This window comes from Lynx rufus, unplaced genomic scaffold (genome assembly GCF_022079265.1).
Source record: "Lynx rufus isolate CCGP_SWC_20201006 ecotype Redwood Valley unplaced genomic scaffold, mLynRuf1.p SCAF_41, whole genome shotgun sequence".
Taxonomy (NCBI): Eukaryota; Metazoa; Chordata; class Mammalia; order Carnivora; family Felidae; genus Lynx; species Lynx rufus.
This window is the reverse complement of record NW_025814858.1, coordinates 1,965,387-1,992,153: the sequence shown is the minus strand read 5'-3', so window position 1 is coordinate 1,992,153 and position 26,767 is coordinate 1,965,387. Positions and strand designations below refer to the sequence as shown.

The 26,767-nt window shown below is 43.4% G+C and overlaps 2 protein-coding genes across 2 annotated transcripts in view; both read left to right on the top strand.

Annotated features, from left to right (window-relative positions):
* LOC124525418 (testis-specific Y-encoded protein 3-like) overlaps positions 1-26,767 on the top strand; it is a 631,464-nt gene that overhangs the window by 475,888 nt on the left and 128,809 nt on the right.
* On the top strand, positions 4,287-4,964 carry LOC124525426 (coiled-coil domain-containing protein 71L-like). The gene has a single exon (XM_047097808.1). It carries the CDS (start codon positions 4,287-4,289, stop codon positions 4,962-4,964), a length of 678 nt encoding a protein of 225 aa, XP_046953764.1.

Genomic DNA, 26,767 nt, shown 5'->3' with positions numbered 1-26,767 from the left:
AAAATCCCCAATACAAAATCTAACAGCACACCTAAAGGAACTAGAAGCAGGACAGGAAAGACACCCCAAAGCCAGCAGAAGAAGAAAAATAATAAAGATCAGAGCAGAAAGAAACAATATGGAGTCTCAAGGAAAACAGTAGAGCACATCAATGAAACCAAGAGTTGTGTTTTTGAGAAAATACACAAAAATGACAAACGTCTAGCCTGGCTTCTCAAAAAGAAAAGAGAGGGGACCCAAATAGTCAAATCACGAAAGAAAATGGAATTATTACAAAGAATCCCTCAGCAATTCAAGCATTCATCAGGAAACACTATAAAACCTTCTATGCCAACAAACTGGACAACCTGGAAGAAATGGACAAATGCCTCCATACCCACACACTTCCAAAGCTCAAACGGGAAGTAATAGAAATTGTGAACAGACCCATAACTAGTGAGGAAATTGAATCAGTCATCAAAAATCTCCCAATAAATAAGAGTCCTGGTCCAAGTGGCTTCTCTGGCGATTTCTAGCAGACATTTAAAGCAGAGATAATAGCTATCCTTCCCAAGCTGTTCCAAAAAATGGAAATGAAAGGAAAACTTCCAGACGCATTTTATGAAGCCAGCATTACGGTGATTCCCAAACTAGAGAGAGACACAGAAAAAAAGGAGAATTACAGGCCAATATCCCTGATGAATAGGGGTGCAAAAATTCTCAACAAGATACTAGCAAATCACATTCAATAGCATATAGAAAGTATTATTCAACACGATCAAGTGGGATTCATTCCTGGCCTGCAGGGCTAGTGCCATATTCACAAATCAATCATTGTGCTACATCACATTAATAAAAGAAAAGATAAGAACCCTAGTACACTGTCAACAGATGCAGAAAAATGTATTTGAGAAAATACCGGATCCTTACCTAATACAAACCCTCAAGAAAGTTGGGATAGAAGGAAACTACTTTAAACACCATAAAAGCCATTTATCAGAAGCCCACAGTAAATATCGGCCTCAATGGGGAAAAACTGAGAGCATTCCCCCTGAGATCAGGAACAAGACAGAGATGTCCACTCTCACCCCGGTTGTTGAACATAGTGTTGGAAGTCTTAGCATCAGTAATCAGAGAGTAAATGAAATTAAAGGTATCATCATTTGCAAAGATGAAGTCAAACTTCTACTTTTTGCAGATGGCATGATACTATACATGGAATTTCCGACAGACTCCATCAAAAGTCCTCTAGCACTGATACATGAATTTAGCAATGTTGCAGGGTACAAAATCAATGTACAGAAATTGGTTGCGTTTTATACACCAATAATGAAGCAACAGAAAGAGAAATAAAGAAACGGATCCCATTTACAATGCACCAAGACTCATCAAATACGTAGGAATAAACCTAACCAAAGAGGTAAAAGATCTGTATGCTGAAACTGTAGGAGGCTTGTGAAGCAAATTTAAGAGATACAGAGAAAGCAAAACACATTCCATGCTCGTGGATTGGAAGAATAAATATTGGCGAAATGTCAATACGACCCAACGCAGTCCTCACATTATATGCAGCACCAATCACATTGCACCAGCACTCTTCTCCAAGCTGGAACAAGCAATCATAAAATGTGTATGGAAACACAAAAGACCCTGAATAGCCAAAGTAATACTGAAGAAGAAAACCAAAGTGAGAGGCACCACAATGCCAGACTTTCGCCTCTACCACTAAGCTATAGCCATCAAGAAAGCATGGTATTGGCACAGAAACAAATACATAGACTTAATGGCATAGAATAGAGACCCCAGAATTGGACCCACATACGTATGGCCAACTAATCTTTGACAAAGCAGGAAAGAATATCCAATGGAAAAAAAGACAGTCTCTTTAACAAATGGTGCTAAGAGAAGTGGACATCAACATGCCGAAGAATGAAACTAGAACAGTTTCTTACACCACTCACAAAAATAAACTCACAATGGATGATGGACGTGAATGTGAGACAGGAAACCATCAAACCCTGGAGGAGAAAGCAGGAAAAACCCTCTTTGACCTCAGCGTCAGCAAGTTCTTAGCTGACACATCTCCAAAGGCAAGGGAATTAAAAGCAAAATGAACTATTGGCATCTCATCAAAATAAAAATATTCTCCACAATGAAGGAAACAATCAACAAAACTAAAAGGCAACTGACCGAATGGGAAAAGATGTGTGCAAAAGTCATACTGGATAATTGGCTAGTATCCAAAACCTGTAAAAAGGACTCACCAACTCCACACCCGAAATCAAATAAACCAGTGAAGAAACGGGCAGAAGACTTGAACAGACACTGTTCTAAAAAAGACATCCAGATTGTCAAGAGACACATGAAAAGTTGCTCAACAGCACTCCTCGTCAGGGAAATCCAAAGCAAAACCGCACTGAGATACCACCTCATGCCAGTCAGAGTGGCTACAGTGAGCAAATTAGAAGACTGTAGATGCTGGTGAGGATGTGGAGACACAGGAACCCTCTTGCACTGTTGGTGGGAATGCAACCTAGTGCAGCCGCTCTGGAAAACAGTGTGGAGGTTCCCCAAGTCATTCAAAATAGATCAACCCGAAGACCCAGCAATAGCACTGCTAGGAATTTACCCAAGGGGTACAGGAGTGCTGAGACATAGGGTCACATGTACCCCAATGTTGATAGCACTACTTTCAACAACTGCCAAAGTATGGAAAGAGCCTAGCTGTCTATCAACTAACAAGTGGATAAAGAAGTTATGGTTTATGTATACTATGGAGTACTACTTGGCAATGAGAAAGAACAAAATGTGGCCATATGTAGCAACGTGGATGGCACTGGGGGGTATTATGCTACGTGAAAGAAGTCAGGCGGAGAAAGACAGATACCATATGTTTTCATCCATGTGTGGATCCTGAGAAACTTAGCAGAAGACCATGGGGGAGGTGATGGGGGGAAAAAGTTATAGAGAGGGAGGGAGGCAAACTGTAAGAGACTCTTAAATACTGATAACAGACTGAGGGTTGACGTGGGGTTGGGGAGAGGGGAAAGTGGGTGACGGGCATTGAGGAGGGCACCTGTTGGGATGAACACTGGGTGTTGAGAGGAAACCAATTTGAAAATAAAGTACATTTAATGAAAAAGGAAATCCAGGGGTTGCTCTTACTGAATATGAGGGTAGCTTTCCATTATCAGCACTTTATGAACGTGAGGTCGTACTGGCCTAAGCTGCGTAGATGAAAGTTTGGTTCGTGTGTTTAAGAAAAGGAGTTGAATAAAGACAGAGGCCTCTCACATGTATCACACTGACCTTGGCACGTGTCTCTTCTGATTGTTACCATGACTTATCACTTTTATTGATTCACATAGTTTGGTGTCATCCTTTCATGAGGAAGTGGATTTCAATTGATCATGGTAGGTGGTCCTAGTAATATTTTGTGAATAATTTGTGTATGTGGTGATGATGGATGGACCATGCTGGTTGCTTTCAAAAGCACTTACACGGACGGGGTAACACGTTTTCTACCCTTGGAATCCCATACGGTCTTTTACTACTTTGTGTATGACTTACCTGGAATATCATGAATTGGTAGGTACCGAATAGGTTTTAGTGGCACTGAATGCCCTAATGGCCACTCACGCAGAATTCGTTGACGCTTTGCTCTGAAGCACACAATGCCTCGGTCTTCCCTAAGCTGCGTGAAAGTGAGCATGGATACTAACTAGGCAAACGGTTTGCTGCTGCTGTGAAGAACAGCTTCCTGAACTGTGAGCTATGCAACACACATATGGAACCCTAAACAAGGCACAGTATATCTGTATTCTTTGAAAGAGTAGAGTAGTTACTTCAATTTGGCTTTCGGTGCATTGCATGACAAGGCATTTAATTAGCTAAAACCCTCTTACAGTCATGTTTGATTGCAAGTTGTGTGTACTCTCCACCGCTAAGTGTCATCTCATGTTAGATGGAATTAATGGAGGCTGAGGCACCAGTGCATTCACGTCGAGGACAACCCCTTTGAACTCGTCAAGGACTATGGGCCTTCTCAGGTAAGATTACGTGCAGGTCTGTCTGGAGGGCACAATCTTAAACACAGCCCAACCTAAGGCAGCTTTGGGCAGCCGGCAGTGATAAGATAGGCAGACATTGTGACCTCACAAAGCGCCTGGTCTCCTAGCAACTGCGGTGTAACTCTCACAGCCTGCCGCCTGATTTGGCTTCATGGTAGGAAACTCATCAGGACCCGGCGGCGGCGGCGAGACCTGGCAAGCGCGGGCGGCCCCTAGCGGCCTCACATCCTGAGCCGCATGAAGAGGAGGCGGCGCAGGCCCCGGGAGGCCCTGGCCCCTGCCGCTCGGGGAGGAGCCTCTAGCGCTGCAGGAGGGGCCGCGCTGGAGGCGCCTGAGGAGAAGGTGGTGTACACGAGGGGGCACCAGGCCCCCCCCGAGGCCCGCCTCCAGACGCGCCGGCCAGCTGCCAGGAGGAGGCGCTACGGATCCCGGATGGTCGCGGTCGGCCAGAGGAAGGTGCTGCCCCCGCCGCCGCCGTCCCGCGAGCACAGCAGCCCCCGCAAGCCCGCGGCCCCCGGGGGCCGCACCCTGGAGGAGAGTGGGAGGGCGGCCACCCCGACGCTGACCACCTTGCCCACCATCCGCGTAGTCGGCGACGTGTGGGTCGAGAGTAGCCTGGCAGCAGCGCGGCGCCAAGCGCGCCAAGTCCTGGGAGTGAACCTGGCACCCGTGGTGAGACTCTGCCGCTTCCCAGTGCCTGGGCTTCAGATGCGGGCCACCGCCGCGCGACCTCTCAGCCCCGGGACGGGTTGTGCCTGGAGGGATGAACCAGTGAGAGCCTGTCCCGCGTCCCCTAGTGCACTTTACGGGCGAAGAAGCACCAGAAGGTCCCGGCCCGCGCTCCCGGGATGTGGCGCCGCCTTCTGGGACTCCGGGGCAGCTGTGCCCTCTGCTGTCTCCCAGCACCGGGTCTGAGGATGGAGGAGACCCCTGGACCACAACGGAGGTCCCCTTGCTTCCTAAGCCCAGATTGAGAGGTCTCCAGGACTGTAGGGGCAGATCCATGTTCTCTCTTGTTCCCTCATTGGTCTGAAGTCGTCAGAAGAAGCCATTCCACCCCCACCCTCTCCAAAGGAATTTGGTTCCATGCTTGTGTAATAAAGCTGGAGTTTCTTTGCTGTTCACCCACCTCCCGGCTCCTCCCGCCAATTTCTTTCTTTCTTTGTGTGTGTATATGTATATATCTTCTAGGATGTTTTAAAGTACATATTCTTTAAATGTTTAGAAGAGACAGTAGAGAAAAAATGGTGTGACTTAGGGGTCTGCACTCAGATTAAAATAAGATTACTGAAGTGTAGTACACATTCAAAAGGACATATATTATTGTTTTCATGTTTGTTTATTTTTGAGAGAGAGACACCGTGGGAGCAGGGGAGGGCCAGATAGGGAGCCACAGGATCGAAGCAGGCCCCAGGCTCTGAGCTGTCAGCACAGAACCTGATGTGGGGCTCGAACTCACAAACCATGAGATCATGACCTGAGCCAAAGTTGGACACTTAAGTGGCTAGCCACCCAGGCACGCAAAAAAGAACATATATTATTAAAAGTATTCTGAGCACAGCTTGATGCAATTAAGTTCAATATACTTGTGGAATCAGCACTCATTAAAAAAGGTACCAGGACCCCAAGGGACCACCTGTGCCTCTTTCAGTCACGGTCTATCTCTCCTTTGGGACGGCAATTATTCTGACTTCTTACAGAATATACAACTTTTGCTTGTTTTTGGACTATATAGAAATGGAATTATGTGTCCTACACCTAGCTTCCTTCACTCAAACTTATGTTAGTGATATTCATGTTATTGTATGTATAGATCCTTTCTGCTCATTGGTGTATAGAATTTCATTATATGAATAGTTTACAATATTTCTGCAACTCTTGGTGGACATTTAGGTAGGTTCTGGCTTAGGGTAATTTTGAATAAAGCTTCAGTGATCATTATAGGACACGTCATTTGGTGAACATTTTCTACAATAGTATTTATTTACCTAGGAGAGAATTTGCTGGGTCACATGTCATCCAACTTATCAGCTTTGGCAAGATTCCTCCAAACTGTTTCCAAAATGGTTATACCGATTTACACAAACTTCATTCTATAGCAGTGACTGCGTAGCGCCTGTGAGCTCTGAATACTTGATAGCCTTGCCAACAATTGCTAATATGGTCTTTTTCATGTTATCTATTCTGGCAGGTGTAAAGATTTTTTTTTGAGAAATATCAATCCAAGTATTGTATACAAATAGTTAAAAAAAAAAACCCACAACATCCGAATTGCAGATCAGGACTTGCAATAAAAAATCAAAAGGTTTGTTTCCCCCATGAACACTTGTTCCCCAGAGGCAACACTTTCTTTTGGTTTCTTTTTTCTTTTTTTTTAAATCAGGGTTTTTTTAAACAGACCATTTTTAAAGGACAATTTTAGATTTAGAGACAAATTGCACAAAAAATACAGGTTCCTCACCCCCGGTAGTTTCTATAGTACCTTGCACTAATGTGGATACATTAATTCTAAGTGATGGATGAGCCATTCTTGTTGACACATTATCATTAGACACATTATCATTAACTAACAGTTAGGGTTTATTTTGTGTTATATAGATTCATAAGTTTTGAGAAATGTATAATGGTATGTATCTACTATTGCAGTATCACACAGAATAATTACACAACCCTAAAGTGCCCTGTGCTCCGCCTATTACCACTTCCTCTCTCCCCCTCAACCCTAATAGCCACTGGTCTTTTTACTGTCTCCAAAGGCGTTTTGTTGTTGTTGTTGTTGTTGTTGTTGTTGTTGTAGAGGTGTAGTTGTGTTGTTTTCTTTTGTTTTGTTTTTCCAGAACGTTATCATAGTTGGAAACGTAAAGCAAATGGCTTTTTTGTATTGGATCCCTTCACTTAGTAATCCAAACTTACGTTTCCTCCATGACTTTTAAGTAGGTCCCTTTCTCCCTCTTTCCTTCCCTCCTCTCTGTCTCTCTGCCTCCCTTTCATTAAGGGAGTTTATTTTCTAAAACAGCTTTTAAAAAGCTGGTTTACAGAAAAATACTGGAAAGTGCAGAGTTCCCCTGTACTCCCTCCTACCCCCCAAAACAGAGTTTTCCCTATTTGAAACTTCTTGTGTCAGTGTAGTGCATTTGTGACAACGGATGAGCCCATATGAAAACTATTATTAACTAAAGTCCGAAGTTTACCTTAGCATTCACTGTGGTGTGCAGTTCGGTGAGTCTTGACAAACGCACAATGCCATGATTCAAAGCATTTCACTGTCTTACAAGGTGTTTCACTGCCGTAAATATTCCCTGTGCTTCATCTATTATTCATCTCTCCCTTCCCCCTTGAGTTCCTGGCAACCACAGGTCTCTTTCCTGTCTCCATTATTTGAGGCAACACTTTTAACTGTTCCAGGTTTATATTCTTTTGTTAGGAATCTTCATGAATATAAGTCATATAGTATACTGCTGCTTATTGATTTGTCGGTTTTAAGCCCCGTCTACTGACTTCCTATGTGAAGTTGACGTATAGGTCGCCTAAGCCACCTGTCTTCTCTCTCCTCACCTTCCGATATATTCCCGAACTTCTATCTGTATACTGTTTCAGTCAGGTCCAGCCAGCCGGTGAGTCACTATAGGTATTTTAAACAGTTACACACGTGATGGGAAATCCCAGAAGCCAAACAAAGGATGGCGAAGCAATCAGGAATTAGTATCATCAGAAAGCTGATTCCACCCCCAAAGCTAGAGAAATTCAGACCCATACCTAGCAGGAACTGAGAACATGGGAGAAGAGGCTCTTGGAAAGAAGCTAGAATTTGGAGGAGATAAAATCACTGCTAGGAAGTGGAGCAGGAGAGAGAAAAACCTCTGGGCTTATACCTTCCTCCCTTTCTCCCATCAAACACCATTGGTCAAGCCCCTCTGGAAGCCAGTTGGCAAGGAACCAGGAAACACATTCTGTAGGAGAAGTGCAGGAACTGGATCTGAGGGCAAAAAGACATAACGGATGAAGTTACATATAGGTACTAGTTAGGGTTCTCCAGAGACTCAGTATCAATAGGAATTGGTTCACAGGATTACGGAGGCTGAGAAGGGCAGACCCAGGAGATGGAGTAGTTTAGTTCCAGGCAGACTCCAAAAGCCTAAGAATCAGGAGAGCTGATGATATATGTTCCATTCCAAGTCTGAGCCTGAAGTCAGGAGTCCAATATCGTAGCTTGAAGACAGTCAGATAGACAGAGTGGATTCTCTCTTCCTCCGCCTTTTGTTCTATTCAGGTCTTCAATCGATTAGTTGAGGCCACCCAGTGTATGGCAAGGCAATATGTTTTGCTTAGTCTACTGATATACAGATGTTAATTGTACTAAGAAAAGTCCTCACAGACTCACTAGAAATAATGTTTTGCCGTATACCTGGGTACCCTGTGGCTTAGCCCAGTGAAAACATGAAATTAACCATCACACGATATAATTTTATGTATGTATGTATATATGTATGTATGTATGTATGTATGTATGTATGTATGTATGTATGTATATGTATGTATGTATGAATGTATGTTATTTGAGAGAGAGAAAGAGAGAGAGAGAGATAGAGAGAGAGCATATGCTCAAGCAGGATAGGGGCAGAGAGAGAATTCTGAGCTGTCAGTGCAGAACCTAAATCTCATCTTAGTCTTATGAACTGTGAGATCATCATCTGAGCCAAAATCAAGAGTTGGATTCTGAACTCACCGAGCCACTCAGGTACCCCACAAGATGTAATTTTAAAATAGAGAGCTATTTCCCTTACCTGTACTATCATTTTTCATTCCTTACATTGTAAGATAAATTACATTTCATTCCTTAACCTTGCTGCACTTTTTCTCTGTCTCCCATCAGCTTTGGGGTTCTGTTTGTCATTGTTGTTAACACTGCTATTATGCTCTGCAATCAAGTCTCTTTAGAGGGTTCAAGGTTGATTCTAAGACTTGAACACTAATAAATGGTTTAAATTATTGGGATTATTAAATAATATGCAAACATTAGAATTACTACTCTTTTCCTGGAGTCCTTGGACCTGCTGAATGAGGACATCTCTGGCATCAAGGTGAAATGGATCCTTTCTCTTTGTATCCCATCAGTGCTTTAAACCATGCCATGTTTCACTTGGCTCATTCAGACTAAGACCGTCTTATGGATATTTTCTGGTTCTCCTTAATTTTCTAATTGCACTTCTTTGTTTTATTGCACTCTTTCAGTGTTTTCAAATCATGCCACTTTATGACATCTTCCTGCTAACCTCTTAGCGGTCTCTCACTGGACCCTTCTCTTTTCCTGCCTCATTTAGGTGGTGACTCAGTAGGTCTGCTTCCTAGCTTCCTTCCTGTGATTTTCCTCTGCTACGCTCCCAGTTTGTTTCCATGGTTTCATGGTAATATGGCTATCTGGGAAGTTAGGGAGCATGTAAAAGCCTGGACTCTTGAGCCAGACGGCCTGGGGTTAGACTTTACTTGTTCCACTTACCAACTGTGTAAGTTGGATGTTGCATGAGTTATTTGGCTTCTTTGTAACCCTATTTCCTCTTCTCGAAGATAATAATGGTAATTGTATATACTTTATAAGTTTGTTGTGTGGATCATATGTAATAATATACAAAAATAACCCATAAGAGTGTCTGGAACAAAACTAAACACTCTGTTAGTGTTGCCTATTATTCAGTATAATTTTTCTTTATTTTTTCTCTCCTTGTTTTGCTGGAGTACACCTTCAGATAACTTCCTAATGAAGAATGAGTAGAATCAAATGTTGTGAGTCTTTGCACGTCTGAAGATATCGTGAGTCCACTCGCCAATTTCATTGATAATTTTGATCCGTGTAGAAATCTAGCTTCTTTTTTTAATTGATTTATTTTTATTTTTTTAAAGTTTACCTCCAAATTAGTTAGCATGTAGTGCAACAATGATTTCAGGAGTAGATTCCTCAGTGCCCCTGACCCATTTAGCCCATCCCCCCTCCCACAACCTCTCCCGTGACCCTCAGTTTGTTCTCCATATGTTTGAGTCTCTTCTGTTTTGCCCCCTCCCTGATTTTATATAATTTTTGTTTCTCTTCGCTTATGTTCATCTCTTCCACTCATAGAATTCTAGCGTCTAATGGCCAGTTGCCCCTTCCATCGATTTTCCCCTAATCACGACACCACTGGAACTACAATATCTGCTCATTAGAGTGTTTTTAACTCACTATCACTTCCACCTTCTTCTATTTTTCAAAATCATTCAGTCCGTCTGACATATGCTTAAGGAAAAGGGAATAGAGGTCCCCCTTTTGGAGGGCTTAAAAGAGTATTTATGAACATATTTTAGACTGCCACAGCCTGTCTGCTGGCCTCCTATTATTCACTCTCATCCTGCATGAAAAATATCCTCACCCTACCCCCAAGAATTCTCCCTGGTAAAGACCCAACCCTTGTAACATCAGCTCAAAGTCCAGGATATTTTTATCTAAATTAGCTCCAGGTGTGAATGAGTCCCCTTGGGCGCACTGCTCCTCGACTACACTTTCAATCTGAAGACCTATGAATGAAGACCTATGAATTAAGCATACAACCAACACGGGTATGTGATTACCTGAACACACACACACAAAACACACACACACAAAACACACACACACACACACACACACACACACACACACAGAAAAAACAAACAAACAAACCAAAAAAACACAAACATTGCTGTTCCAAAAGAAAGGAAGGAGGTAATCATGAATGAGTCACTGGCCCATAGCAATTCTGAAGTTCAGCTGGCACAGGTAGGCTGTCCTTTCTTTCGGTCTTAAGGCCTGGGATGATTTTCCATGGCCCTAGCTCCTCCCGGGTTCTGGCTTTCAACCTCCAAGTCATTCTTCCCTTCTCATGAAAGGTAGCCTGTGTCTACAGCCTTATGAATGTCTTGGCCTACTTACTGATTGTAGGAGCTTGTGGGTCCAAAGCCTTCTTTCATTTTACTCTCTGGGATTAAGTAAACCCTTCTCTACCATGGACTTTTTCAAACATTTATAAGGAAAAACACTCCTAAACTTCAAGTGATATTGTAACAGAGAGAACCGTGTGCCCCACAGTTTACTCTGCGAGGGTATGCTTATGAGATAGAACACTGGTATGCTCCAAGACCTTCTTCATTTAGGAAACTTTTCTAGCATCTTTTCCCCAACGTCATCTGCTGAGTGATGTTGGTAGTAATTTCACCTTCAATAAGAGTGACATTATTGATGTTCTCTGTGCTAACAAAACATGAAATTGTATTTGAATGGCATTGAGGAAGTGCAAGTAGTATCGGTTAGGGACGTGTTCAGCTGTCACAGAAAGGCTGCCACCAGTGGCATAATCAAAGAGAGTTTTACTCACAAAGAGGCTGTAGGCTGTGCTCCATTAAGGCAGCAATGTCATCTGCAGCAGGCTGCATGGAATGGCAGAGCTGCCAATTTCTTTATGACCTCCTAGAAAATTTTGGGGAAAAGGGTAGCAGCCATTAATATAATAATACCAATGTTTTTACCACTTACCGTCTTCAAGATGCAGCACATGTGTGAGCATTTCAAGCTCACAGCACGTCGGTGAGGTAGAATTGTTGATGTCTTTTGGAGGTCATTCGTTTTCTTCTTAAGTCAAAAATTAGCTGTCATATTTCTAGGGCATGTGGCTTCACCAAATCCCCTCCTAGGTTTCCTTTGCTTATCAATGCATCAAGCAAACTCATAGGAATTCTAGAATTTAATACTTGTGGGCCATGGAGAAACCAGTTCGGCCTTATCAAGTCACATTAAATACTCAAGCCATTCAGTATACTCTCAGATGAACACTTGGAAGGTGCTCCTGTATTAGCGTTGTATTTCTGTTGGCAAGAACCTTGCCTCCTAGGAGGCACGGTAACTTTCATATCTATTAGTAATTGCCAACGAAGTACAAACCAAGTTTTCTTTGCCTTCTTGTTGACACGTTATAATGTATACTAAGTTACCACGTTTCCTTGTTTTAATTCTTAGCATCATATACCCACTGCAATATCATCAGGGAACAATGGTGGCCCCGAATGTAGCATCGTCAGCTCTCGAAACTTCAGATATGGCCACCGTAACAGTTAGGGTGGACTCCATCCAGTTCTTGGCCACTTGGGCTTGTCTGATTCTCTCTATTTATCTACCTCCCACCCCACACCCCCAACCCCAGCAGCAGTGAGCATCTGGTTAGTCAGGGAATCTCCAGCAGATACAGATGCAGATGCAGATCATTTCTCTGGATAAACTTTATGGTTGACTGTGGCCTGGGTAGCAGGACTGGTTCAGACAGAAACGCCTGATTTGGGTGCCATCAAGCAGTATCTGTGCCCTCCCTGAGAAATGGGACAGTATGCATTTCAAACAATTCAAGGCTTCACTTCTCCCTGCAGACTTCTGTGTTTTGTTGCTTTCATCCACCTACCAAAGCAACCCAAACTTTATGCTAAAGAGAGTGGGGCTCGTGTGTCCTTTGCAGATTGGAATGCTGTTACTAGTTTGGGTTATCTTAACAAAAACGGGCACATTATCTAAAAATGTAGAATTCCGTGTGAATTCGGAATCCGTACCTGTAGGTAGCCCACCGTGATTCCCTTGATTAGGGATAGGTATCAGACCATACTGTAAGAAACCCTGCCTTCGAATGCTACAGCTCTATGGACTTTCGAAGCACTATTTTTGACCTGGTTATCCAAAGTCGTTAAGTCTTTGTGAGTATACATTCAGAGCTTTTTTAAGATCTGGATCGTAGTCTCCAATTTTTTCATGACCTTCCTAACCCATTGATTCCCAGAGTTCTCTTTATTTTTGAATCGTTCTCTAGGGCATTTGACCAAACCTGTCAAATAAAACATTTCCTCAATTTGAATATATGAGCATTTAAGAGCAGTCACGTGTTCAGTGCCCAAATATTTTATTATTTCCGTTAGGAGTTTATTCTGTCTGTGGACGGCGAGGAAACAAATGCCGGTTTTTTTGTTTGTTTTTTTGTTTATCATTTTCCCCACATAAGTAAGTAGATGTGCAAGGCAGAATGCTAGGTACCTGTCAAGGGTAATAGGACGTTCAGGAGTGTAAATGAGGTTTCTGTCATCAAAAAAAGAAAAAAAATACTTGATGAACTAAGATACGCTAAGCTTTAAAAATGAAAAGAAAATAGCCATGAACTCAGATAAAAGTTAGGCAATTAAGTACTTTCCCCTAGAGCAGCAATGCGTTATGAGAAATACCATAATCTGTAGAGTTTGTACTAAAAAGCTCTACTGACACGATGATAAAGCTCACCTTTAAAGCTTGCTTTGTGTACTGATATTATCCCTTTCTTCTTGAAATCTAAAGAAGCTTTTTCTCTTTGGCTGTTAACATGAAATGAAAAGACACTTTCCCCCTATCTTTTCTTCTGCCGTATTTAAGCTGAGTTTCTTCCAATAGTCTTTTATGTATTCGTTGCTTTTTACCTTCATCCTTTGTCCAAAACAAGCCTTGAGATTGGGAATGATGTGGACTATTTCTAACCCAAGCTCACAGGACTTAACTTCTCATAAAACCCATCATTTGAGGAGGCATTGAACTCATATCATGGAGTTCCTTGTGCAGCCCATGGGCAGGATTCCACTGAAATAATCGATAGCCTCGTGGAGACCCTGTCTCTGGAAGGAACTAACAACAAATAAGGATTTGACCTTATAGACTGATTGTCCTAGGAATCTAGGAATCAAGAGGGCCAGAAGTGGGATGGTGGGTGAGGGACACTGGAGAAGTGCTGAATACCCAGGTTCCCTTGAAGCCAACTGAGCAGAGGAAGGTTCTGTCTTGGAGGAGCTTGGCTCAGCAGGGATCAGCTCCCAATTGTTACGGACTTAGTGAAGACACACTCGTGAGAGCCTACAAGAAGGATGCTTCCAGAACTCAAAGAGGTTTCGTTCCTTTCTTATGTCTTTCTTTATGGAAAGTGTCTTGGGGGTGCTTACTTCCCCTTTGTGCGTACACAGTTCTTCTTCCCACTACTTGTGTTGTCATGAACCTCCTTACGTAGCCCTTGCTCCCCTCCTAGACCATGTGTTCCTCATGGGCAGGACTCACCTTAGCCATCCGTGTGTCGTTACTACAGTGGCAGCCATGGGCAAAGGACCCTGGACATACTGAATGAATGCAATGTGTTTATGGAGTTTCAGTTTCCAATTTTTACAGAAGAACTAGCTGTCTCACTTCAATTTGATGTGTAACAGCAGCAGTCTATATGGGGGATTCTCTCTTTTTACAAACACCTGCATCATCAACTTTTCATTAACTCTTACCCTTTTGTGATCAGATGAATTGGGTAGAACCATTGCCATTTCTTAGGATCTTATTTGCAACCCAATACCACTTAAATTCCCTATCCTACAGTAAATTCGTGCTTAGCAAGAAGCAATATAGTTCAGTGACTAGTCCCTGGAGCCAGGCTGCCTGGGATCTCAAATCCTATTTTGCTCTATTTCCAGCAGCAGACCTTTGGACAACTTACTTTTTCTCTTTGTTACTCAGTTTTCTCAGGTGTAAAATCAGCCACAACCTTGCACCTTCACCATAGAGCTCTGAAATGAATTCAGTGAGGTAACAATGGTAAAACACTTAGAATAATGCATGGAGCCCCCTTAACTGTGAGTCAGTAAACACTCGCCTCTATCAGTGATGTAATTACGTTTTTGACAAAGTCGCTGCTTGCTTACTTAAAACCTGCACGTTGGCTGGGTTGAATGTACAGAACAGGTGAACTGTGGAAGGCACCGTGTGAAAGTCAGGCTTACTTGGTAGAATGAGGCCCGATTCCCTGATGCTGGGGATTGCAAGAGGATACTCAAGGGCAAGAGAGGCACAGAGAGGCACAAGGCCCTTGGGACAAACCCATAACGAGATGATCAGAAAGCCATAGGAAAACAGAGGGAACAAACTAATTTTACTTCAGTTCCCACCATACACCAGTATAGTTCTCTGCAATTCACACATGTTTCCCTCTCAAGCAAACATAACAGGCCTGTGGCAAAGGTATTATTATTCCCACTTAACAGGCAACTAGGCTAATGCTTAGACAGTTTAAATACCTTGCCAAATATCACATCTATGTGGCAGATCTAGGATTTGTACCAGCATCGGTCACATCCCACTGCCTCTGCCAATCTTTAGAAACATCTTTGGAAGAAGTGAAATACGTTAATCTTAACATGCGCTGAATCGCATAGGACTGGATACTATAGGCCCATGAAATCCCAAGGCGGAAAAAAAATTAATTTATGAAGGCTATTTTGCTTACTGTTATATTCCTCAGAGTGCACCGCGTAAGTGTTCGCTATTTGCATAATGAGTGAGTTTATGAGGGAATGGACAGAAGTGTGAATACCTATGCTCATACGATTACACCGTGTAGTTTGGTTGAGGATCTCGGGACACTCGGCCTTACATCCTAACTCATCAGAGTAACGGGAACGTTAGAGCTGTCATAGCAGGTGAAAGAGAAGGTTACTTATCATACCACTTGTCCCAAATTACTCGTCGGCCAGTTTAAAAAGCAGCACACAAACATAAGACAGTGAGAGACAGCCAGGAACGCTCAGAGAGAGGGAGAGCGAGAATCCCAAGCAGGTTCCACGCTGTCCGCACAAAGCCTGATGCAGAACTGGAGCTCGCAAACCATGAGATCATGACCTGAGTCGAAAGCAATATAGTCACATGCCTAACTGACTGAGCCATCCAGGTGCTCTCACCTTTGTTCAGATACTAATTCCCAGGTTTTTACGTAGATAAATGGCAGGCCTCACAACCAACAACAAAACAGATTAGAATGATGGTTCAAAACCAAGGATTGCAAGATTGCAGTAAGGACGTAATATGTGGGAGTAATCGGGGTGGGTGGGAGGAAGAAAGGGCCAGGGGGCAGATGGAGGGTCTGTAAATGGACGCTGGCATTCTAGCAAAGGTGGACAGTTGTTACTTCCACTCCTTTCCTCCAGAACTTGTTGTCCCCAGCATGCGGTGTCCACTGACCAGATGCTTCAGAGCTGGAGGATGGATAAGCTGCCCATTGTAATCAGGGGGAAACATTCCACCACAGAATTCACTAATTCGCCTGTTCCATAATGTTTACCCTCTTACTGGCATTGCTGAAATCATCTACTTTCTCTACACCACCATAGAACAGGTGGATTTTCCCTTGTCAGCCTTTGCTCGCTTGCTTGTCAGTTTATTGGTCCCCCTGTGGCTTTATTCACCACTCACCGAAAACTGACTGAGGGACTCTGTGTGCCAGGCTCTGTTCTCGAGGTATACCCCTGCCTCCGTGGTGGTTGTGGGTAATTCTTGACTTCTGGGCTTCCAGCTACTACATCACGTGGGGCTCTCCATCACCCTCTGTTGCTTTTCATTGTCATTGGGCAGGTGTCTGCCTGCTTCTTCTCTCTAATTATGTACACGGTAGAAATCAGTGCTTTGGGGGTATGGATGACTGCAGTGATCAGACTCCTGGACGTGTCTTTTACCTTGGGGAATTGTGCATATTTGTGTTTCAAAATCTAGTTTATCCTAGAGGTAGACAGTTGAAACACAGCAAACACAGTCCAGACGGTGCTCAAGAAACAAAATCGTTGGATGTGTCCCCGAGCCTGGTAGCAATGCATGTGGGCTAGAGGCCTGCAGATGTGGAGCTAGACTGTTGGATGACAGCTTCCCTGTGCATCTTCAGCTAGGAAGTGGTACAGCTTGAAGGAGAATTCTCCTAGTGTGATTCTTGGCCTCCTGTTTTCCTGCTGACTCGTCGGCCTGGGAGAGCTGAGACTTTTTGGAACTTTGTTGCATTTTGCTGCAGAATCAAACACTAGCTAGGTTTCTCGGGTACTTATAGAATGGACTGTGACAGCAAGGTGGGGTGGGGGTCAGGGAGACCTGGCAGGAGGGAGGAAACTGAACAGGCAGGAGAGGGGGACAGACAGAGGCTGTTTTCTTCCATTTTGTTCTGGGAAGACCTTAGTGAGAATGTCTAGTCCTGAGTACTGGTGAAGTTTATGTACTGGCCATGGAGTTGGGCGGGCACCTCAGAGAGGTTCCAGACAGTCTGTGGGAAGTGTGTGTGTGTGTATCTGTGTGTGTGTGTGTGTGTGTGTGTGTGTGTGTGAGAGAGAGAGAGAGAGAGAGACAGAGACAGAGAGACAGAGAGACAGCGAGAGAGAGAGAGAGAGAGAGAGAGAGAGAGAGAGAGATGGAGAGAGAGAAGTCCCAGTAAGGGAATGTGATATTTATTCGGATTGCCTCTTCAATACATTTTCAAAGGATTCAAATCACAGGGAATTTTTCTTAAAACTAAATGTATGTACTGAGATTAATCCTAATAATATTAATAAGAAAATAAGATCTAGAACTTGATGTCCATCAATTTATAAATAAATCCTTCTGGGGCAGAGGGGTCACCATGGTGGAGAAGTAGGGGGATCTGTACATCCCATGTCTCTCAAACAAAGTGCTGAAGCCAAAGCGTTTTGAACCCCAAAAGTCTGCGAGGAAAACAGACTGAATACTCCCTGAAGGAAATGAGACACCTTGGGAGATGACAGGTGGCTGATTGTGAACTGGGGTACATAAATTGGGCCAAGTAGGAATGGAGGGAAGAGATCCCCTTTTGCGGAGAGACAAAAGTAAGAGAAAGAGTGGCTGTGGAAGTGTAGGGCTGTATGTGGATAAGAGGAGAACCTCGGACTGGGACTGAGAGGGATCTTATCTCTAACTGTGGGGCTTTCTTGGGTCTGGGGCTAGGCTCCCTGTTTGTGCACCTGGGGAGGAGAAGAGCCAGCATTGGCTTCAGGGGTAGAGCAGGGGCACAGTCCACAGAAGGAGACAGTAGCCCCTCCCTGGTGGGCTGTGCAATAGAACAAAGCCTGCCCGCATCCACCACCACCCCCCCGTCCGGATCAGTGGTGGGGTGTAGGGCGCAGTCTGCAGTAGGAGAAAGTGGCCCCCTCCCTGGGGGCGTCGCTGTGGGACAAAACAATGCCTGCCTGCACCCACCATGCCCAAGCTCAGCAGTGAGGTCAGCAGCGCAGTGCACAGCAGGATAAGGCGGGGCTCCCTGAAGCACAGCAGCCCAAACAAAGCCAGGAAGACATTTGGAGCAGCACAGAGTGGCACTGCCCCAGTGTCAGAGCACACGGAACGGGTCTGTGAACCCTCGACAAGCGCTGTGCCAAAGGAGTCAGTGGAGCAAGAAGGACCACCCTGCGTGTGCTCTCGACACAATGAGGACAACTGGAACGGAGTACACCAGGTCATGTAGAAGAGGCTGAGCATCACCACTCCCCCCACCACCACCACCACCCCCACCCCCACCCCCACCACCACTAAGGCGGGGCCTCAGGGATCAGTCCTAGGGTCCAGAGTGGTGGTGGGGCCAGCCTACCCCAAACCACGCCCCTCTGTGCTGGGTACCTGCTTGTCTGATGGAGCAGGATAGGCGCTGTGGAACCAGGCAGCTCCAGACCCGTGATGCTGCCTAGCCTGGAGTAATTCCGGGACAAATCTTGTTGTTTAGACATATTCTCCCTTCCTATCTCTTCCCTCCTTTAGGTTGATAACTCTGCTTGTTGGTTTGTTTAAGCAGACATTTATAATCCATTCCGTTGATACATTTCTTACCTACACTTCTATACTTTCCTTCTCTCTCCCTGGGATAATCAAGCCATCTATGTTTCTCTGTCTGGCTAAACTTATCTTCCTTTTGTTCCCCCACCTCCTTCCTTATTTTCCTTTCTCTCTGTCTGCATTAAGCCATTTAGCCTCCCAGCCTGGTCAATACATATATATATTTTTTTCCTTTTCCCCACTCCTGTCATTTCTCTTTATATGTGTTCTTCCAACAGCAACGCCTCTACCTTGTTCTTTACTTGTAGCTGGTGTTTCTGGTCTGTTTGTTGTTTTGTTTTGTTTTTAGATTTCAGACTGTTTTTCTGTGTGTGTGTGTGTGAGTGTGTGTGTGTCCATTTATTTCTTTTATTTACACGTTGCCTTACATGTCTCTGGTTCCTGTTTGTTGGTTTGTTTGTTTTCCTTTCCAGGGCTACTTCAAGGAACAAATAAAAGCACCGCTTGTGGAGAGTCAAAAACATCATTACGAGTAGAGAACTCAAAGAGCCAATGTCACAACAACAGAGAGCAAGTGACACTCTCCAAGAAACACTACCTGCAGGGGCGCCTGGGTGGCGCAGTCGGTTAAGCATCCGACTTCAGCCAGGTCACGATCTCGCAGTCCGTGAGTTCGAGCCCCGCGTCGGGCGTTGGGCTGATGGCTCAGAGCCTACAGCCTGTTTCCGATTCTGTGTCTCCCTCTCTCTCTGCCCCTCCCCTGTTCATGCTCTGTCTCTCTCTGTCCCAAAAAATAAATAAATAGACGTTAAAAAAAAAAAAAAAGAAACACTACCTGCAGGGCTAGAACCTGCACAGGGCATGAGCCCCCTGTCATATAGCAATTCTTGCAGGTGCAGAGCAAATAACAAGCTTGTAAACCTCCTAAGAGAGAGAAAACTAGCCAAAATAATGACACAGAAGAATTCCCCTCAAAAGAAGTTCCGGGAAGACGTGGACAGCTGACAACTTGATCAAAACAGATATAAGCTACATATCAGAATTTAGCATAACAGCCAAAAGATGAATCGTTGGGATTGGCAAAGGCGTAGAAGACAGCATGGAATCAATTATTGCGGAGATCAAGGAAATAAAACGTAGTCGTCATGAATTCCAATGCTATAAATGAGGTGCAAATTAAAATGGAGGCAGCCACAGCGCGGATTGAAGAGACCGAGGGGAGACTAAATGAATCAGAAGGTAAAAATATGGGGAAAAGGAGGGGAGAAAAAGATAGAGAAAAAATTGAGGATCGAGAGGGGAGAATTAGAGAACTAAGTGATGAAATCAAATGGAACAATATCCATATCACAGGATTTCCAGAAGAGACAGAAAAGGGGTGTGAAGATGACCTTGAACAAATCATAGCTGAGAACTTCCACAAGCTGGGGAAGGACACCGGCATTGAAACCCAACGGGCACAGAGAACTCCCTTCAGATGTAACCTGAGTTGATCTTCTGCACAACATAGAAGGGTGAAACTGGCAACATACAAGCATGAAGAGAGAATTCTGAAAGCAGCTAGGGATGACTGGACCTTAACACACAAAGGTAGAGAAGTATTGGGATAGGAGCAGACCCATCTACTGAATTCAGACAAGCCATAAAGGAATAGGGGAATCTTCAGTGTGATGAATAGGAAAAATATGCAACCAAGAATCCTTTATCCCACCAGCCTGCCATTCAGAATCGAAGGAGAGGTAAAGGTCTTCCCAAACAAACCCAAACTGAAGGAATTCACCACCGCTAATCCATCCCTACAAGAGATCCTAAGAGGGATTCCTTGAGGGAAATGTCGCAAGTATCACAAAGTACCACAGACACCAGTACAAGCATGAAAACTACAGACATCACAATACCTCGGAACCATCGCTTTCCATAATAACACTGCATGGGAGTGGAATAAATGCTCCAACCAAAAGACACAGGGTATCAGAATGGGTAATACAAAACAAGACCCATCTATGTGCTGTCGTACAGGAGACTCATTTCAGACCTGAGCACACCTTACTATTGAAAGTGGGGGGATGGAGAACTACCTTTCATGCTCCTGGGAGTCAAAGGGAAGCTGTATTAGCCATACTTATATCAGACAATCTTGACCTTAAATTAAAGTTTGCAGCAAGAGATGTTTAAGGGCATTATTAAATAATTACAGTGTCTGTCCATCAGGAAGAGCTAACAATTATAATGACTATGCAGTGAATTCCGAAGCACACAAATATTTAAAACATTTAATCACAAACATGAACAATCTTATTGATAAGAATGTGGTAATTGCGGAGGGCTTTAATACTCAACTTACAACAATGGACAGAAAATCTAGACAGAATCAAGAAGGAAACAATGGTCCTGAATGATACGTTGGACCAGAAGGACGTGACAGATATTTTAGGGCTCTACATCCCAGAGCAGCAGAGCATACTTTCTTCTGGAGTGCATGTGGAACATTCTCCAAGAGAGACCACAGACTGGGTCGCAAAAAGCCTTCAACAGATATAACAGCATTGAGATGACACCATGCACACTTTGAGATCACAATGTTTTGAGCTTGACATAAAGTACAGGAAAAAGTCTGCTAAACCTCCAAAAGCATGCAGGTTAAAAAACATCCTACTAAAGAACGAATGAGTCAACCAGATAACTAGAGAAGAAATTCAAAGACATAAGGAAACAGGGGCACCTGGGTGGCGCAGTCGGTTAAGCGTCCGACTTCAGCCAGGTCACGATCTTGCGGTCCGTGAGTTCGAGCCCCGCGTCTGGCTCTGGGCTGATGGCTCAGAGCCTGGAGCCTGTTTCTGATTCTGTGTCTCCCTCTCTCTCTGCCCCTCCCCCGTTCATGCTCTGTCTCTCTCTGTCCCAAAAATAAATAAACGTTGAAAAAAATTCAAAAAAAAAGACATAAGGAAACAAAAATAATGAAAACACAACAATCAACGCTTTTTGAAAAAAATTTTCATCAAAAAGATGGAAAAGGGTTACTGAAGCTGAGTTTTCAATACTTGAGACAGCATGGTATACACTAAGGAGTCCGAGTGCTTGGGGTAAAGGCCATTTCCATAACTTTCTTAGTTCCGTGACCTTGAGCAATTATAACATCTCCTTCAGCCTCAATTCCTTCTTCTGTACACAGGGTCAATTGAGATGCTTTATGAGGTAACGTGCCTGCCACAGGGAAGTGATTGGTAGCTGTAAGTTCATTGCTTTGCCCCTCGTATTCCCAGGACTCCTGCCAGGGAGCCTGGAGGCCTGCGTGCTGGCCTGAATCTGCAGCATTTTCAGGCAACTTGTTCACTTTGTGATGAAGGCTTCCCGTTTCACTGAGCCCTTGATTCACCCCATGTGTTCTGGCATCTGCTGCCCTGCGTGGGTTCCCTCCTCCTTTTTGAGACCCTTACTTGGTGTTGTGGGATACAGTGATCACACCACCTGAGCATCAGTTATTAGCAATAAGCGTGACTCCTCTGAGTACCTATGGTATTCTCATTATTCCCACATGAAGCTAGTTTTCTGCAGCTCTGATTATCTGCTAAATTATACCAAGGCATAGTTTAGAAGATTCTTTTGTTGTTGCTGCGTTGTTGTTGCTGCTGCTGCTGCTGTTGTTTTTGTTGTTTAGAAATCATTTGCTTCAGGTTCATCTAGTCTATCCAGTAACACCTGCAATAACAGTGAGATAAACTTTGCTTTTACCTTTTTTCACTTTTTAATGCCAGTGGATTTTGTTTTGTTTTTGTTTGTCAGCCTCCCTTTGGGAAGTTCTATTTCTTCCATCTTCTCGCTCATGTTTCCTAAATAGACAACTGATTGTTTACTAGTTGCTGTCTCTGGGAAGTTGTTGCTGTTTGCCAGGTGTTAGTATTGGCACGCCAGGCCTGGGGTGTTCATTCTTTCACAGATTTTTGTTCCAGGTCTTCATGACAAAGGCAACAGAATGAAGATGGTACTGAGTTGAACCAGTTAGAAATTCACTTCAACTAGGACTGCCAGCGGAAGTGGGTACTGCATTTAGAGCAGGAGACACAGAGATGAACCACAAGTGAGCCAAATGAGTTGGGTATAAGAAAGAAAAATAATTGCGGCACGATAGTCCAGTTTTCTTTGCTGTTATGTGAACTATGGGATAAATGTGTAACATACTACAAACCCTTATGATTTGGGCTGCTTATTTTTATTTTAATGTTTGTTGGTTGGGTGGGTGGTTGATTGACAGTGTGTGTGAGGAAGGGGAAGGGATGAGAGAGGGGGAAGAGAAAATTCCAAGCAGGCTCTGTGCAGAGTGACCTGGGCTTGAAACCACAAATGGCGAAATCATGACCTGAACTGAAACTAAGAGTAGGTCACTCAACTAACTGAGCCACTCAGGCTCCCCTTGGCGGCTTATTGTATTTGCACATTGGGTTTTCGTGTTGGAAATACCATAGGGAGTGGTGTACATGCATGATCTAAGGAAGGTGCAGCTAGGTTGATCTGGCTTATTTTTTTTCCTTATAACACTTTATTCAGAAGTAATATTTCGTAAGCTTATTAGAAGGACAGATTGAAGATTGTAATTGGGAGGAAATCAGGTAAGGAGTCATTGCAGTTGACCAGGAGAGGTGAACGTGACAGGAATTAGTGTGGAAGCAGGAAATGGAGAGATGAGGACAGATGTGGTAGTTTTTTGAAAATGCTTTTTGTTGTGGAGTTAACATTATATACAGTAACTATTTTGGTGCATAGTGCTTTGAGTTTTAAAGATTGTATAGACTCATGTAAATGTCACCCCAATGATAATACAGAAGAGTTCTGTTCCTGGGGCACATAGGTGGCTTACTCACTTAAGCATCCCACGCTTGATTTCGGCTAAGGTCATGATCTCACTGTTCTTGAGTTTGAGCCCCTGCTCACGAACGTCCCGGAGCCTACTTGGGATTATCCCTTTCTACCTTTTTTTCTGTGTCTCCCCCACTGTCACTCTCTGTCTTCCCCCCCAAAAAAAATTAGACAAGAAGAGAACAATACCATCAGCTCCCAGAATTCCCTCATGGTGAATCACTGTCACCCCACCCCTGAGGCCTGGCAACCATCTATCTCCAACTTTAATATCATATAAATGGATCGTTATGGGGCGCCTGGGTGACGCAGTCGGTTAAGCGTCCGACTTCAGCCAGGTCACGATCTCGCGGTCCGGGAGTTCGAGCCCCGCATCGGACTCTGGGCTGATGGCTCAGAACCTGGAGCCTGTTTCCGATTCTGTGTCTCCCTCTCTCTCTGCCCCTCCCCCGTTCATGCTCTGTCTCTCTTTGTCCCAAAAGTTAAAAAAACAAAAAAACAAACAAAAAAAAAACGTTGAAATAGATCATTATTGTAGGTAACTTTATGAGACTGGTTTCTTTCTTTCAACATCGTGCCTTTACAATACATCTGTTTGTTAGTGTTTCCCTGTACGGATATACCAGGGTTTGTTTAACCATTCATTCCTGAAGGACATTTGTGTTTGTCCATTTTTATCAGTTATGACTAGAGTTGCTGTAAACAGTTGCGTGCATTTTTTTTTCTTTTTATAAGCATAAGTTTTCACTTCTCTAGAGAAAAGGTTTAGGAGTCAGATTTATGGGTCACATGCAAGTATTAGGTATTGTCTTCAAAAAATTTATATATTTCATGGGCTCCTGGTTGGCTCAGTAGATTGACTAGCTGACTTCAGCTCAGGTCATGATCTCACAGTTTGTGAGTTCAAGCCCCATGTTTGGCTCTATGCTGACAACTCGGAACCTGGAGCCTTCTTTGGATTCTGTATCTCCCTCTCTCTCTGCCCCTCTCTGCTCACACTCTGTCTCTCTTTATCCCTGAAAAATAAGTAAAGATTGAAAAAAAAAATTTTCAATATGTGGATAGCAGTATCTCAGTGCAGTTTTAATGTGTTTCCCTGAAGCCTAGTGTTGTGGAGCATCGTTTTGTGCACTTCAATATATGATATTCTGGACACAAGACCTTTGCTGGATATATGATTTGGGAATATTTTCTCCAAGTCCATAGATTGTCTTTTTGTTCTTTTAACAGAGGCTTCTTTTTTTTTTTTAATTTTTTTTTCAACGTTTATTTATTTTTGGGACAGAGAGAGACAGAGCATGAACGGGGGAGGGGCAGAGAGAGAGGGAGACACAGAATCGGAAACAGGCTCCAGGCTCTGAGCCATCAGCCCAGAGCCTGACGCGGGGCTCGAACTCCCGGACCGCGAGATCGTGACCTGGCTGAAGTCGGACGCTTAACCGACTGCGCCACCCAGGCGCCCCCAGAGTCTTCTACTAAGAAAAGTTTTAGTACTAATGAAGTGCAATTTAGAGTTTTTTTTCTTTTGTATGAATCCAATTTATACACCTTATAACTTCAGACGTCATTTGTACTCCTTGTTCATATATTTGCTATTCGATACCAGCATCAAAATGTTTTTAGTTTGTGGCTATTGGTTGCACAAGTTGTATACTGCACAGTTCTAGGAGGCATGATTTATATGAACTGTAGGGCGAATAGGAACCCTCAAATCTGTAAAATGTACAACTTGTACAAACATGTATTGTCTCTTAGAGGGTCTTTCCTACTGTACAGATTGCAGTCATTGCTGTGGTTCCGTTTTACTTTCCTTGTCATTTTTTTATTATGTGGAGTGTATACTGAAGCCACATTTAAGAAGCTCCTGTTTGTGAGCTATCTAAAGGTAATTTATTCTCGCTGATTCTCAACTAGCTGGGGCCTATCCTTGGGGTACAGCAACATCTGGCTTTCAAGCTTGTTCTCTTAATTGAATCTATTACTTTGCATTCATGGAAACTGGAAACTCTCTTCAGCCAGCCAGTTTTAGCTAGATACCCATGATTTTAAAATTCACCTCTAAACAAATGACTAAAACTTTAATATTTGTAGAATCATCTGGATTTGGAAAAAAAAAAGGAACAATATAAAAAAGCTGGAAAAAAATCAACAGAATATAATATAAAAACAAAAATATCCTTTGCAGGGAATACTTTGGCTCCATGTAATTCTCTATTTACTCTGAGTAGCTCTAAGGTGGTGTATGACGTCCCTCTGACAATATGAATGTACATTCAGTGTTACAAGATGCTTGTATTCTAAATACTTAGTTCCTCTAAAGATGGAATCACAAATTATTAACTGATCAACAGTTAGTGTTGTAGCAGAATCAGGAACAATTCAACAGAACAGGCCTGTTCTGGGTGTGTTCTTATATAATTATGTAATTATGTCCATTATTACTACAGGTGTCTTCACCTACCTGGCCTCTTCACAATAAGCTACAGTAGGATTTCAGAAAGCATCGCATTCTTCCCCACTGAAATGGTGAAACTTTTTTTTTCAACTTTTGTGTTTACATTTATTTATTTTTGAGAAACAGAGGGAGACAAAGTGTGAGTGGGGGAGAGGCAGAGAGAGAAGGAGACAGAATACGAAGCAGGCTCCTGGCTCTGAGCAAGTGGTCAGCACAGAGCCTGATGCAGGGCTCAAACCCATGAACTGTGAGACCATGACCTGAGCTGAAGTCGGACACTCAACCGACTGAGCCACCCAGGCGCCCCATGAAATGGTGAAACTTTTACAATGCTAGTTGTAGGCTTTTTTTGTGGGGTTTTGTTTTTGTTTGTTTTATAAAAGTCCTGTATCAAGTTGATGAAGTCTCCCTGGACTCATAGTTTGCGGAGAGAATGTTTTATTTATTATGAATGGAGGTAACAAATGCCTTCTCTGCATCTCTTTTTAAGAGCATCTGATCATTTTCCTGTCTTTCTTCTTTATCCTATTGTTGTGATGGGTTAAACTAATCGATTTTTGAATATTGAACCAGTCTCCCATACTTGTACTAAATCCCTCTTGGTTATGGATGTATAATTCTTTTTACACGTTGTTGGATTTGGTTTGCTAACACGTATTGGGTATTTTGTGTCTATGAAAATGCAAGACTGGTCTCCAGTTTTCCTTTCTTATAACGCCTTTACCTTGTTTTGTCAATGCTGGCCTCCTAGAATAAGGAAGTTTCCCCTCTGTT

What these genes read in the sequence shown, in the direction of transcription:
- LOC124525426 (XM_047097808.1), top strand. Translation starts at nt 4,287, where the DNA reads ATGAAGAGGAGGCGGCGCAGGCCCCGGGAGGCCCTGGCCCCTGCCGCT.